The sequence below is a fragment of the Balaenoptera acutorostrata genome, chromosome 15 (assembly GCF_949987535.1).
Source record: "Balaenoptera acutorostrata chromosome 15, mBalAcu1.1, whole genome shotgun sequence".
In the NCBI taxonomy this organism is placed as follows: domain Eukaryota; kingdom Metazoa; phylum Chordata; class Mammalia; order Artiodactyla; family Balaenopteridae; genus Balaenoptera; species Balaenoptera acutorostrata.
In genome coordinates this window covers 60,934,315-60,947,963 of record NC_080078.1, presented here as the reverse complement: position 1 = coordinate 60,947,963, position 13,649 = coordinate 60,934,315, and the positions used below count along the sequence as shown (strand labels likewise).

The 13,649-nt window shown below is 43.4% G+C and overlaps 1 protein-coding gene across 3 annotated transcripts in view; it reads right to left on the bottom strand.

The window, feature by feature from the left end:
• The window catches only part of LOC103000151 (tyrosine-protein phosphatase non-receptor type substrate 1-like), a 34,716-nt gene that overhangs the window by 3,524 nt on the left and 17,543 nt on the right, over positions 1 to 13,649 (bottom strand). For all 3 annotated transcript variants that reach the window (XM_057530228.1, XM_007193403.2, XM_057530229.1), the window contains exons 3-4: positions 8,125 to 8,445; positions 7,210 to 7,539 (exon numbers count right to left, since the gene is read on the bottom strand). In XM_057530228.1, the coding sequence (XP_057386211.1) occupies positions 7,210 to 7,539; positions 8,125 to 8,445 (651 nt within the window). The remainder of the gene's footprint in view (positions 1 to 7,209; positions 7,540 to 8,124; positions 8,446 to 13,649) is intronic.

The window sequence follows — 13,649 nt, the reverse complement described above, 5'->3', positions numbered from 1 at the left end:
ACTACACTAGAAGGCATCATGGGTCAGGCACCCTGCAGCACCCAGAAGTACCAGCCCTGGTTGAGCCTGAGCAGAAGATGGAAGATTAAAAAGCATTTACAGGCCCTGCCAGACAAGATGGCGTGGACTCTTCTCTCCTACTCTCCTCGTTCAGTACAACTTGAACCCTAGAAATAACACACAGGACAAGCCTAGAGGGACTCTGAGGTGGAAGAGGAGGCAGACTGTCTAGGGACCTGAGGACTGGAGGAAGAACACAGCAGTCAGGAACCAAGCACAAGAGGAGTCACAGGTGTGGCACTAGGAAAAAGAAAAAGTCTAAATCAATAATCTAAATTCCTACCTCAAGAAATGAGAAATGAAGGAGCAAAATAAACCCAAAGCAAGCAGAAGGGAGGAAATAATAAAGAAAGAAGAAAAATCAGTGAAAATGAAAACAGATAAACAATAGAGAAATAACTGAAACAAAGAGTGGGTTCTGAGATAACCTTCTCCACCAGAGGGCAGACAGCAGAAGCAAGAAGAACTACAATCCTGCAGCCTGTGGAACAAAAACCACATTCACAGAAAGATAGACAAGATGAAAAGTCAGAGGGCTATGTACGAGATGAGGGAACAAGATAAAACCCCAGATAAACAATTAAATGAAGTGGAGATAGGCAACCTTCCAGAAAAAGAATTCACAATAATGATACTGAAGATGATCCAGGACCTCGGAAAAAGAAAGGAGGCAAAAATCGAGAGGATGCAAGAAATGTTTAACAAAGACCCAGAAGAATTAAAGAACAAACAAACAGAGATGAACAATACAATAACTGAAATGAAAACTACACTAGAAGGAATCAATAGCAGAAAAACTGAGGCAGAAGAATGAATAAGTGACCTGGAAGACAGAATGGTGGAATTCACTGCTCTGGAACAGAATAAAGAAAAAAGAATGAAAAGAAATGAAGACAGCCTAAGAGACCTCTGGGACAACATTAAACACAACAACATTCACATTATAGGAGTCCCAGAAGGAGAAGAGAGAGAGAAAGGACCAGAGAAAATATTTGAAGAGATTATAGTCGAAAAGTTCCCTAACATGGGAAAGGAAATAGCCACCCAATTCCAGGAAGCACAGAGAGTCACATACAGGATAAACACAAGGAGAAACACTCCGAGACACATAGTAATCAAACTGGCAAAAATTAAAGACAAAAAAAATTATTGAAAGCAGCAAGGGAAATATGACAAATAATATAAAAGGGAACTCCCATAAGGTTAACAGCTGATTTCTCAGCAGAAACTCTACAAGCCAGAAGGGAGTGGCATGATATATTTAAAGTGATGAAAGGGAAGAACCTACAACCAAGATTACTCTACCCGGCAAGGATCTCATTCAGATTCGATGGAGAAATCAAAAGCTTTACAGACAAGCAAAAGCTAAGAGAATTCAACACCACCAAACCAGCTTTACAACAAATGCTAAAGGAACTTCTCTAAGTGGGAAACACAAGAGAAGAAAAGGACCTACAAAAACAAACCCAAACAATTAAGAAAATGGTCATATGAACATACGTATCTATAATTACCTTAAAAGTGAACGGATTAAATGTTCCAACCAAAAGACACAGGCTTGCTGAATGGATAAAAAAACAGGACCCATATATATTCTGTCTACAAGAGACCCACTTCAGACTTAGGGACACATACAGACTGAAAGTGAGGGGATGGAAAAGATATTCCATGAAAATGGAAATCAAAAGAAAGCTGCAGTAGCAATACTCATATAAGATAAAATCGATTGTAAAATAAAGAATGTTACAAGAGACAAAGAAGGACACTACATAATGATCAAGGGATCAATCCAAGAAGAAGATATAGCAGTCATATATATATATATATATGCACCCAACATAGTAGGTCCACAGTACATAAGGCAACTGCTAACAACTTAAAAGAGAAAATCGAAAGTAACACAATAATAGTGGGGGACTTTAACACCTCAGTTATATCAATGGACAGATCATCCAAAATGAAAATAAATAAGGAAACAGAAGCTTTAAATGACACAATAGACCAGATAGATTTAATTGATATTTATAGGACATTCCATCCGAAAAGAGCAGATTACACTTTCTTCTCAAGTATGCGTGGGACATTCTCCAGGAGAGATCACATCTTGGGTCACAAATCAAGCCTAAGTAAATTTAAGAAAATTGAAATCATATCAAGCACCTTTTCCGACCACAATGCTATGAGATTAGAAATGAATTACAGGGAAAAAAACGTAAAAAACACAAAAACATGGAGGCTAAACAATATGTTACTAAATAACCAAGAGGTCACTGAAGAAATCGAAGAGGAAATGAAAAAATACCTAGAGACAAATGACAATGAAAACACGATGATCCAAAACCTGTGGGATGCAGCAAAAGCAGTTCTAAGAGCAAAGTTTATAGCTATACAAACCTACCCCAAGAAACAAGAAAAATCTCAAATAAACAATCTAACCTTACACCTAAGGGAACTAGAGAAAGCAGAATAAACAAAGCCCAAAGTTAGCAGAAGGAAAGAAATCATAAAGATCAGAGCAGAAATAAATGAAATAGAAACAAAGAAAACGATAACAAAGATCAATAAAATTAAAAACTGGTTCTGGAAAAGATAAACAAAATTGATAAACCATTAACCAGTCTCATCAGGAAAAAGAGGGAGAGGAGTCAAATCAATAAAATCAGAAATGAAAAAGGAGAAGTTACAACAGACACCGCAGAAATAAAAAGCATCCTAAGAGACTACTACAAGCAAGTCAATGCCAGTAAAATGGACAACCTGGAAGAAATGGACAAATTCTTAGAAAGGTATAACCTTCCAAGACTGAACCAGGAAGAAATAGAAAATGTGAACTGACAAATCACAAGTAATGAAATTGAAACTGTGATTAAAAATCTTCCAACAATCAAAGGTCCAGGACCAGATGGCTTCACAGGTGAATTCTATCAAAAGTTTAGAGAGGAGCTAACATCCATCTTTCTCAAACTCTTCCAAAAAATTGCAGAGGAAGGAACACTCCCAAACACATTCTATGAGGCCACCATCACCCTGATACCAAAACGAGACAAAGATACTACAAAAAAAGAAAATTACAGACCAATGTCATTGATGAATATAGATGCAAAAATCCTCAATGAACTACTAGCAAACAGAATCCAACAACACATTAAAAGGATCATACACCATGATCAAGAGGGATTTATTCCCGGGATAAAAGGATTCTTCAAAATATGCAAATCAATCAATGTGATACAATATATTAACAAACTTAAGAATTAAAACCATATGATTATCTCAAGAGATGTAGAAAAAGCTTTTGACAAAATTCAACACTGATTTATGATAAAAACTCTCCAGAAAGTGGGCATAGAGGGAAGCTACCCCAACATAATAAAGGCCATATATGAGAAACCCACAGCAAACATCATTCTCAATGGTGAAAAACTGAAAGCATTTCCTCTAAGTTCAGGAACAAGGCAAGGATGTCCACTTTCACCACTATTATTCAACATACTTTTGGAAGTCCTAGCCACAGCAATCAGAGAAGAAAAAGAAATAAAAGGAATACAAATTGGAAAAGAAGGAGTAAAACTGTCACTGTTTGCAGATGACATGATATTATACATAGAGAATCCTAAAGATGCTACCAGAAAACTACTACAGCTAATCAATGAATTTGGTAAAGTAGCAGGATACAAAATTAATGCACAGAAATCTCTTGCATTCCTATATACAAATGATGAAAAATCTGAAAGAGAAATTAAGGAAACACTCCCATTTACCATTGCAAGAAAAAGAATGAAATACCTAGGAATAAACCTACCTAGGGAGACAAAGACCTGTATGTAGAAAACTATAAGACACTGATGAAAGAAATTAAAGATGATACAAGCAGATGGAGAGATATACCATGTTCTTGGATTGGAAGAATCAATATTGTGAAAATGACTCTACTACTCAAAGCAATCTACAGATTCAATGGAAACCCTATCAAATTACCAATGGCATTTTTTATGGAACTAGAACACAAAATCTTAAATTTTGTATGGAGACACAAAAGACCCCAAATAGCCAAAGCAGTCTTGAGGGGGAAAAAAACAAACCTGGAGGAATCAGACTCCCTGACTTCAGACTATACTACAAAGCTACAGTAATCAAGACAATATGGTACTGGCACAAAAACAGAAACATAGATTAATGGAACAAAATAGAAAGCCCAGAGATAAACCCATGAACCTATGGTCAACTAATCTATGACAAAGGAGGCAAGGATATACAATGGAGAAAAGACAGTTTCTTCAATAAGTGGTGCCGGGAAAACTGGACAGCTACATGTAAAAGAATGAAATTAGAACAGTCCCTAACATCATCCACAAAAATATACTCAAAATGGATTCGAGACCTAAATGTAAGACTGGACACTATAAAACTCTTGGTGGAAAACATAGGAAGAACACTCTGACATAGATCACAGCAAGATCTTTTTGATCCACCTCCTAGAGTAATGGAAATAGAAACAAAAATAAACAAATGGGACCTAATGAAACTTCAAAGCTTTTGCACAGCAAAGGAAACCATAAACAAGACGAAAAGACAACCCTCAGAATGGGAGAAAATATTTGCCAATGAATCAATGGACAAAGGATTAATCTCCAAACTTGAACTCATGCAGCTCAATATTAGAAAAACAAACAACCCAATCCAAAAATAGGCAGAAGACCTAAATAGACATTTCTCCAAAGAAGGCATACAGATGGCCAAGAAGCACATGAAAAGCTGCTCAACATCCCTAATTATTAGAGAAATGCAAATCAAAACTGCAAGGAGGTATCACCTCACACTAGTTAGAATGGGCAACATCAGAAAATCTACAAACAACAAAAGCTGGAGAGGGTGTGGAGAAAAGGGAACCCTCTTGCACTATTGGTGGGAATGTAAATTGATACAGCCACTATGGAGAACAGTATGGAGGTTCCTTTAAAAACTAAAATTAGAAATACCATACGATCCAGCAATCCCACTACTGGGCATATACTCAGAGAAAACCATAATCAAAAAGACACATGCACCCCAATGTTCACTGCAACATTATTTACAATAGCCAGGTCATGGAAGCAACCTAAATGCCCATCAACAGAAGAATGGATAAAGAACATGTGGTACATATACAGAATAGAATATTACTGAGCCATAAAAAGGAGTGAAATTGGGTCATTTGTTGAGACGTGGATGGATCTAGAGACTGTCATACAGAGTGAAGTAAGTCAGAAAGAGAAAAACAAATATCGTATATTAACGCATATATGTGGAACCTAGAAAATGGTACAGATGAACCGGTTTGCAGGGCAGAAAGTGAGACACAGATGCAGAGAACAAACGTATGGACACCAAGGGGGGAAAGCGGAGGGGGTTTGGGGGTGTTGGTGTGATGAACTGGGTGATTGGGATTGACATGTATACACTGATGTGTATAAAATTGATGACTAATAAGAAAAAAAAAGAGTGGGTTCTTTTAAAAGACCAATAAAATTGAAAAACTTCTAGTACAACTGCAAAGAAAAAATGAATGACACATATCCAATATCAGGAATGAAACAGAGGACATCACTACAGACCCTTCAGACATCAAAAGGATAGTAAGGGAATGTTATGAACAACTATACAAGCATAAATTTGACAACTTAGAGACAATGGAACAAATACCTCAAAAGCAGAACCTACCACAGCTCACACTATATGAAATGAATAATCTGAATAGTCTTAAACAATTCAAATTCTTTTTCAAATAAAAAAATAGTTTCTCAAGGCCCAGATGGAGTCATGGAAAATTTTTGCCAAGAACTTACAGATGAATTAAAAACAATTTTGGTGCACAAAAACAACAATAAAATATATTTTGGAAAATTTGAATTTATACTCCATTATCAATGATATTAGGGAATTAGTATTGATTATAGATTAAGTGTGCACTGGTATTAGTTTTGTAGAAAATTAAGGTCCTTAACCGTATGACCACACAATTGTGGACTCCACTGACAACTGGTTGTGCACACAAGAGTAAGTTAAAGTGAACACAATTATGCAACTTCTCTATATCTCTTGTTTAAGGGAAGTTGTTTGTTCTCCCCTTCCTCTCTTTATTCTTTCAGCAGGCAGGGACATGCCCACTCAGTGACCCAGCATTTACCCAGAAGATGAGGACACCACCATGGGCGTGTTGGAAGGAACGTGTGACTTTGAAAGGTTTTCTGGAGGAAAGACTTCTGGATGTGACTCGACCGTCTCTTGATGTTACATGATAGCCTATGAGACATGCTTTATTCATAGAAAGGGGGACTGTCCTTGGGACAATGCCCAGCTGAGGGGGAACCTGTCTTTAATTAGCATATATCTGTTATACAGGCTGGTGGGTCCTGTCCTCAGGAACTCAGATTCACCTTTATTAGTTTAACCCAATCATCTGAACTAAAGGCAACAAATCTTCAACAACATCTCCCGTCCCCCACTTCTCCCTGAGTCTCTTCTGTAAACTCCAAACCCTCTGCGTTGTTGAAGCAGGAAAGGAGATCACAGCTGAACTGAGATCTGCATTTAGAAAAAGTTCAGTGAGCGACTGTGATCATTGCTGGTCCATTGTCACAAATCAGGGGACAAAGGAGCCCTGTGCAGTGACCACTCATGGTCACCTGGGTGCCAGGTTCAGACTCAAACTTCATGTCCTCAGGGCTACCCTTCCAAAATTTCACAGAGTATTAGGTGCAGATGTCTACTGGGGTGATGTTACTGATATGGATGGAAAAGTCTAGGCTGCAGAGAGACTAAGCAGAGGTTAGAAAGAACAAGGAGGAGGGAGGTGGGTGGGTGGACAGGGAATGAGGAACATAATTACTGTTAGTTGAAGAAAGCGAGAGGCAGGACTCTATGAACAGGAAGATCTCCCTCCTTCCTACTTTCTTTCATGGATATTTCTGTCAAAAGATCTATAAAGAATATGCCAAACTCTTACCAGTGGTCATCCTTGGGGGTGTGGGATTTGGGGGAGGGAACTTATTTTAAAATTCTATTTTACACCTATTGACTTCTAGATTGTTCTATAATAGACATGAATTACTACCTTTAATATTAAATACAAAAGGTAAAGAACTGGGTCAGTTGGAGTGGAGGCCTCACCCAGAGGTTCGTCTGCATCCTGGTTCTTCTGGGGAGCAGAGGCCTCCAGCGTATGGTTTTTGGTGACCGCCGGCTGTCCGTCATGCTCCACCTGGCAGGTGAGCAGCACAGCCTCCCTGTGGGCAGATGAGTTCACCAGGAGCCAGCTCGTCCGGTTAAAGGTCCCGTCCTTGTTCTCTATGAGGGTCGAGGCCATGTCTATTCGGGACACATTTCCGTTCTCCAACCAGGTCAGCTGTAGGCGCTGGGGGTAGAACTTGCTCACCTGGCAGGTGACATTCACCTGGTTCCCCGCCATGGGGTGTTGGGTAATCGTCAAGGTAGGCGGAACTGAAACAGCACAGGCAGAAGCTCTGACCTTATGGAACCAGCAGGTCACAGGAGAGGGGCTGGATAACAGCTTGCAGCACAGCAAGGGAGTCACCAGAGGACAGAGTCAGGCATGCAGCAGGTGCTCAAACACCGAGGGTCTCTTTGCATATAAATGAAAGCATAAGCACACTGCAGGGCACACAGTAGGTGCTCAAGGACTGGGCTCCTATTAGGTTAATAATGTGTGCCATCTACAAGCACAGCCCCTGGCATGCAGTTGGAATATAATAACTGCAGCAAAATATATGAAATCACCAAGCACATAGGGGCCTGGCTTATAGTAGGAGCTCAGTAGTTGGAAAAACAATTGATAAAGTAAAGGAAACTACTTAGCACACTGCTTGGCACATGATGGGTGTCCACCTGGCAGCTGCCATTAAAACAGTAGTGAGTGACCAGCTCCTCTAGGAGCCTGGTGATGGGGCAGGACTGTCAGGAAGTAGATTCCAGGCAATTTGAGGCCTGGAGCAAAAAGCAGGGAGGAGGAACAGGCTGGGGCCTTGAGGGTAGGTGCAGGCTTAGGCTGGCATGAGGGGCATCTACCTCGGATGGTCTCAGACAAGTTGGCTGTCCCACGAAGAGGAGGGTCTCCCTGCAGGGTGATGTGGGTCACCTCACAGATGACCTGGGAGCGAACATCCCCCGGGGCCAGCACCACCTTGGTTGTGCTGGAGATGCTGTAGGAAACGTTGTTTCCCTCTGGTTCCACGTTGGTCTGGGAGGCTGAGAGCTCATTGCCATTTTTGAACCATTTCAGGGAGATGTTTCTGGGGGAGAACCCGTGGGATTTGCAGGTGAAGCTCACTGTCTGCTCAGGTGTGACCCTCACTGCGGGGCCTGATACCACAGGAGGAGAGGGTTTGGCTACAAAAAGAACATTTATAAATGATGAACATAATTGTAATTATCATCCCTAATGATAAAAATGTGACACAGTTAAGAACCACCACATATATTATTTTTTAAATTCTTCAAATAGTTCTGGGAGGGCAGTATCATTATGCTCATCTGACAGAGGAGACACACAGGTTCCCAGAGGTGACTCTGAGTCAGGGGCAGGGCTGACATCGAATTCCAGGCCTGAGTTCAAAGTCCACCTTCTTACATCTGCCAGGTGATTTCCCACCAGTTTGGGCAAAGGAACAAAAGTACTGATTGGTCTTACTCTCCTGTTAACTGTTCCTAGCTGGGCTCCCCCTGGAACACTTAGGTAAGTTCGGAGAAGAGTTTACAGAAGTAAATGCAGGGGAAGCAGGGTCATAGCGGGACCGCATGAAAGCTGAAGCAGGCTGGCCATCCAACGAGAGGCGTGGCCATGGCACCTCCCAGCTCCTCGTCTGTGAAAGGGGACAGCAGGCATTATCCTTCCCGGGCTGCAGTGAGGGTTAAATCAGGCAGTGGGAGCATTTTTGCTATGAGTAAAACACAAGATGATTCGCAAAATTAAACAAACACAGATCTCTCTTTAACCCAGACTGTATTTATATCCAGAGCTGCCCCTTCAGGTGTTTATGAATTTACTTCATAATTTTCATTCTTTCCACGAATATTCCAGTAGGACTAACGTATCAATCCCTGAATTTCAAAGGAAGGGGGTAAATGGATGTTTTTCTGAGTCTGGGTTCTTCTCTTGGTTCAGTTTTGGGTTGAGAAGAAAGATCACTGAGTGCTGAGAAACCAGTGGTGGTTAATTTCTTAATTATTATTAAATCTGTAGAGACACAGACACCGGCCTATAAAGCACCCAGAAGCACACAAATCGGTAAATCAAATGTGAGCGTGGTTTCACTCTTTAGAAGGTTCCTGTAGGGTGTTTCCCAATTGTTCATTGTTACTCAACACCTCCTGTAAAACTCGGCAGACAGCAAACATTACAAATATTTGCACTTGTAACTACTTAACGTGCTTCCTAAAACTCATCAAACGTTTGAGGACGTAGCAAGGAGTTACCTTAATATGTCAAATTGTATAAACACCAGCATCCTGGACACCCCTAAAGGGACAAGATACTCTGATCAGTTACCACTTGTCCAGAGTTTCTTCAGAGACTAAAAATGGCCTGATCTCTCCTCACCCTCAGCACTTTAATCCCCTCACCAGCCCTGTGAGGGAGGCCCAAGAGTGACTCCATGTATGGGATAAGGCTCAGGGAGGACGACGCTGGTCAAGGGCATCCAGCAAGTAAAGGTCAGAGCTCATCTCACTGCATGCAGGACAGATTGATTTTAGTGTCACTGTTCTTTATCCTTGATCCTCAGTGTCTGTTTCTGGACAAAGCAGATACAAGAACCACCTGGTAAGATGAGCGAGGATATATGTAAAACACAGAGCCTGACATATAGTAGGTGCTTAATCAATAACACCCATAATTTTAAAATAATGAATAACACCCATGATTGTTATCATAAGATCTGGCCATTCTAGTTCTAAAACTACCCATTTATTTTTTAGGCAGTAAGAAGGCAAAGCAAAAGCACAACAGATACTCCAAGAAGAGTGTCAAATCATGCTCCATGCAGCTGTCATGCAAAAAGCCACATGAAACAACTAGTAGAAACACCAAATTATAAATCTGTTCCCATTTTTAAAAATAATTCCCTCAAGAAACAAGTTTGGGGAATTGGCTTTCAAAACACACAAGAGATCACAGGCAATTTCCTGCAGATCAGCTCTTTACAGAAGCTGGACGCATTTTGAAAGGAGGAAGAACAGATTTTGTCAGTGTCACTGTGGTGTGTTGAGGGAGGAGGTCTCCAGGCTGAGCAGGGAGCATTTGCAGGCATTCCAGAGCCTGTTTACACACACACGTGTGTAAAGATGGGAAGGTTTCCCCAGCGATGAAGCTCGGGTCTGAACAGGATGGTCTGAGTTGGGAGGACGCCCCTCTCAGCCCAGGTGAGCTCTGTTGGAGGTGGGGTGTGTGCCTGCCAGTCGACTCCGAATGACTTTCTTGGGCATCCTAGGAGCTGTCACCGTCACGGGCTATTCTGAAGCACTCACACCCAGGAGAGCTGTTCTTACAACCCAGGCACCACGGGGGACCCACCTCTGTCCTGGAAAAAGCATAGCCTTCCCTCTGACCTCAGAGAACACGTGACTCAGGGCTCCTCTGTCCTGGCTGGGCACCAGCATCCTCTGCAGGAGTGAGAACACTCAGCTGCCCAGGCCCACATCTGACCAATTAAATCAGAATTTCTAGGGTGGAACCAGGGTCTGGGGATTTTTTACCATCTCCCAGGTGATTCTAATAAGCAGCCAAGGTCAAAAGGAACCCAGCTCCACCCCAACCCCAGTTGTACTTAGTCCTGTAGAGAAAGCGACCCCATCCGACGTCCTCTGGCTCCAGCACATCAGAGCTCACGCTGGTGGAACACATACCATATGCCAGGATCTGCTCTAAGCTCTTGACATGCGTCCCTCATTCAGTCCCTGCAGCAGCTCTGTGAGGGCAGTGCTGTCACTGATGGACGAGGACCCCGAGCCCCAATGTGGGGAGGGACTCGTCAGAGGTCCCAGAGCCGGGACGGGGCAGAGCTGGGATGGAGGCCCAGGCAGGGGGGCTCTGCCCGTGCTCTCAACCACTGTGCACTGAGCTCAGTGATACCCAGTCCACCCCATCCAGGTCATCCTAGATCCTCTCCAGTCATCACAGACCCCTGAAAGGCAGCGTGATTACCACCATTTTACAGATTGGGAAACTGAGGACTAGACGGAACTGAGACTTGCCAAGATCACACAGTCTGGAAGGCCAGCACCATCGCTCCCTGAGGGGCTGTCCTGTCACCAGGTCATTGTACCCTCAGGACATCATGCAAAGGCTGTGTGATTATCCTCTTTCTACACGTGAGGAAATGGGACCCAGCACAGGGAACTGGGTCACAGCCTTGAAATAACACCTCGATTTGGGGGGCCCCTACTCTGTGCTGGTGATTTAGACAGAGCACCTCAAATCCTTCCAACTCTCCTGAAAGGAGAACGTGATGATCACCATTTTACAGATGAGAAAACTGAGGCTGAGAGAAATGAAGGGACTGTCTCCTCACCCGCCCACCGTGTCCCAGAAGTATTTCCTGTCACCTCCAAGCTTTCATGTCCATCAGCAGAGCAAGCGTCCCACCTTCACAAGCCCCCACACTGACCACCACCCTCCCCCTTTCCCTCTGAGATTCTTGACTTCAAGCAACTACAGGGAGGAGTGGCCTCTGAGTGCCCAGGCCTGGGGACCCTGTAGCTACAAGGGAAGACATGGGCTCCTGACCCCTGAGTCTAGAATATGAACTCTTGCTCATGCAGGGGCCCCAGCACCCTCTAGGGGACACCTCCCCCTCCTCATCCTCAGTCTGCAGAGCCAGGAATGGGCGTGCATGGTGCTGCTGGGATTGCACTGGTCCCTCTGTGCTCTGTCCATTCTACCCTTCCCAGAGCTGCTCCCACATGAGGCCTAGTGAAGGAGCAAGATCGCAACAACAGAGAGAAAAATTCCTGATGCTTTTAAGTGTGCCGAGCCCTGCATTTTAGGAACATTCAGCACATCATGAGACACTGTAGTATCTGTCTGATCTGTAGTAAAGCTAGACTTGCCTCCCATGCAGGACTTTTTAAAATGCTTATTGCTAAAGAACAGAACAATACCAGGTTTTAAGAGGACAGGCCTGGAGTTTTCTCCACACTTTGACAAGCACAGTGGGGTGTGCAGAGAGCAGGGCCGTGAGTCTAGGTTCTTGGGTTCAATCTCGGCTCCCCTACCTGCTCACAAATCAGGTCCTCTCTCTGAGCCTCAGCGTCCTCATATGTGAAAGGGACAACAGACGGCCCTACCCTCAGAGCACTGGTTATAAGGAGTAAGTGCCATGAGGAGGATTCAGCATCTGACAGGCTGCTGCTCCCCTCCCCCTCCCTCCTTTCTCATCCAGGGAATCCTCTGGGCAGGCGGCCTGGGGAAGAGGATGAGCAGCCTCCTGGGAGGCAGCAGATCTGAGTGGCAGTGGAACCACTTATTAGCTGTGATTGGCTGAGCAAGGAACCGACAATCTGGGAAGTTTAGTAATATCGGCAAAATCAGGATAAAGCCACTTTCCCTGCTAATGCCTGGAGCTCTGGGAAGATTCATTTGCTACCATGACTAGGAGGGAAATTTGGCAATATAATCACACAAATTAAAATACACGTATTCTCTGATCTAGCAATGCTACTTCCAGTGGGTATTTCCCCTTTGAGGAGAGTGACACATGGAAAGGTTATCCACAGCAGTGCTGTTTCAATAGACTGAGGTTAGGGACACCTTAGTATCCGTCAACAGGAGACTGTAAAATGAAAACGATTGTGTCCATACCCTGAATGTTAAGTAGCTATTGAAACAATGGGCAGCTCTATGTGCTGATATGGAATGAGGGATTTGGGATCATGTGGCTGAAAGTAGGGAGAAGTTGCCAGTCGCCTTAGGACTTAGGGCCTGAATGTGAGGAGCCTTCTGAACCTATGGGAAAGCAATGAAAACATCATGTTCAATGGTTAATTCAAGGAGCTTTCGTTCTTCAACTTCCATGTACCAGGCTCTTCCATGAAACCAGTTCCAATGCTGGTACAGGAAAGAGCCTGGCCTGGAATCAGATTGGGTTCTGGAAGGATCCCCTCACTCACTGACCATGGGACTGTGGTCTCAGTTCCAGTCACTTCTTGGCCACAGGCCACCATCTGTACATGGAGGGTTGGGCAGACAGTGTCAAAAAGTCCCTCCTGTGTCACAGTCCAGGATTCAGGAGTTAGAAAGTGGATCCAGGGTCTTTGTCAGAAAACTCTTAATGAGTGCCTTTGCTGCCTCAATGGGGCAACCCCTAAGTCACCCACATGGGGAACTTCTTCCCTGGGGAGGGACTTTCTGAGACGACCCAGCTCTGCTTGGAACCTTCAGTGACTGTGTGAGTTGGTCCCTGAATCACAGGAGGGTTTTCCCAAAAGACCCCCAGGAAACACCCAACCTCTGGGCATCTCCTCTAGCCCGGGCCATCAGAGTAAACACTGAACCTATGCCTCTAGGAATTTTTTCTCAGTGTAATGTTTCTGAAGAG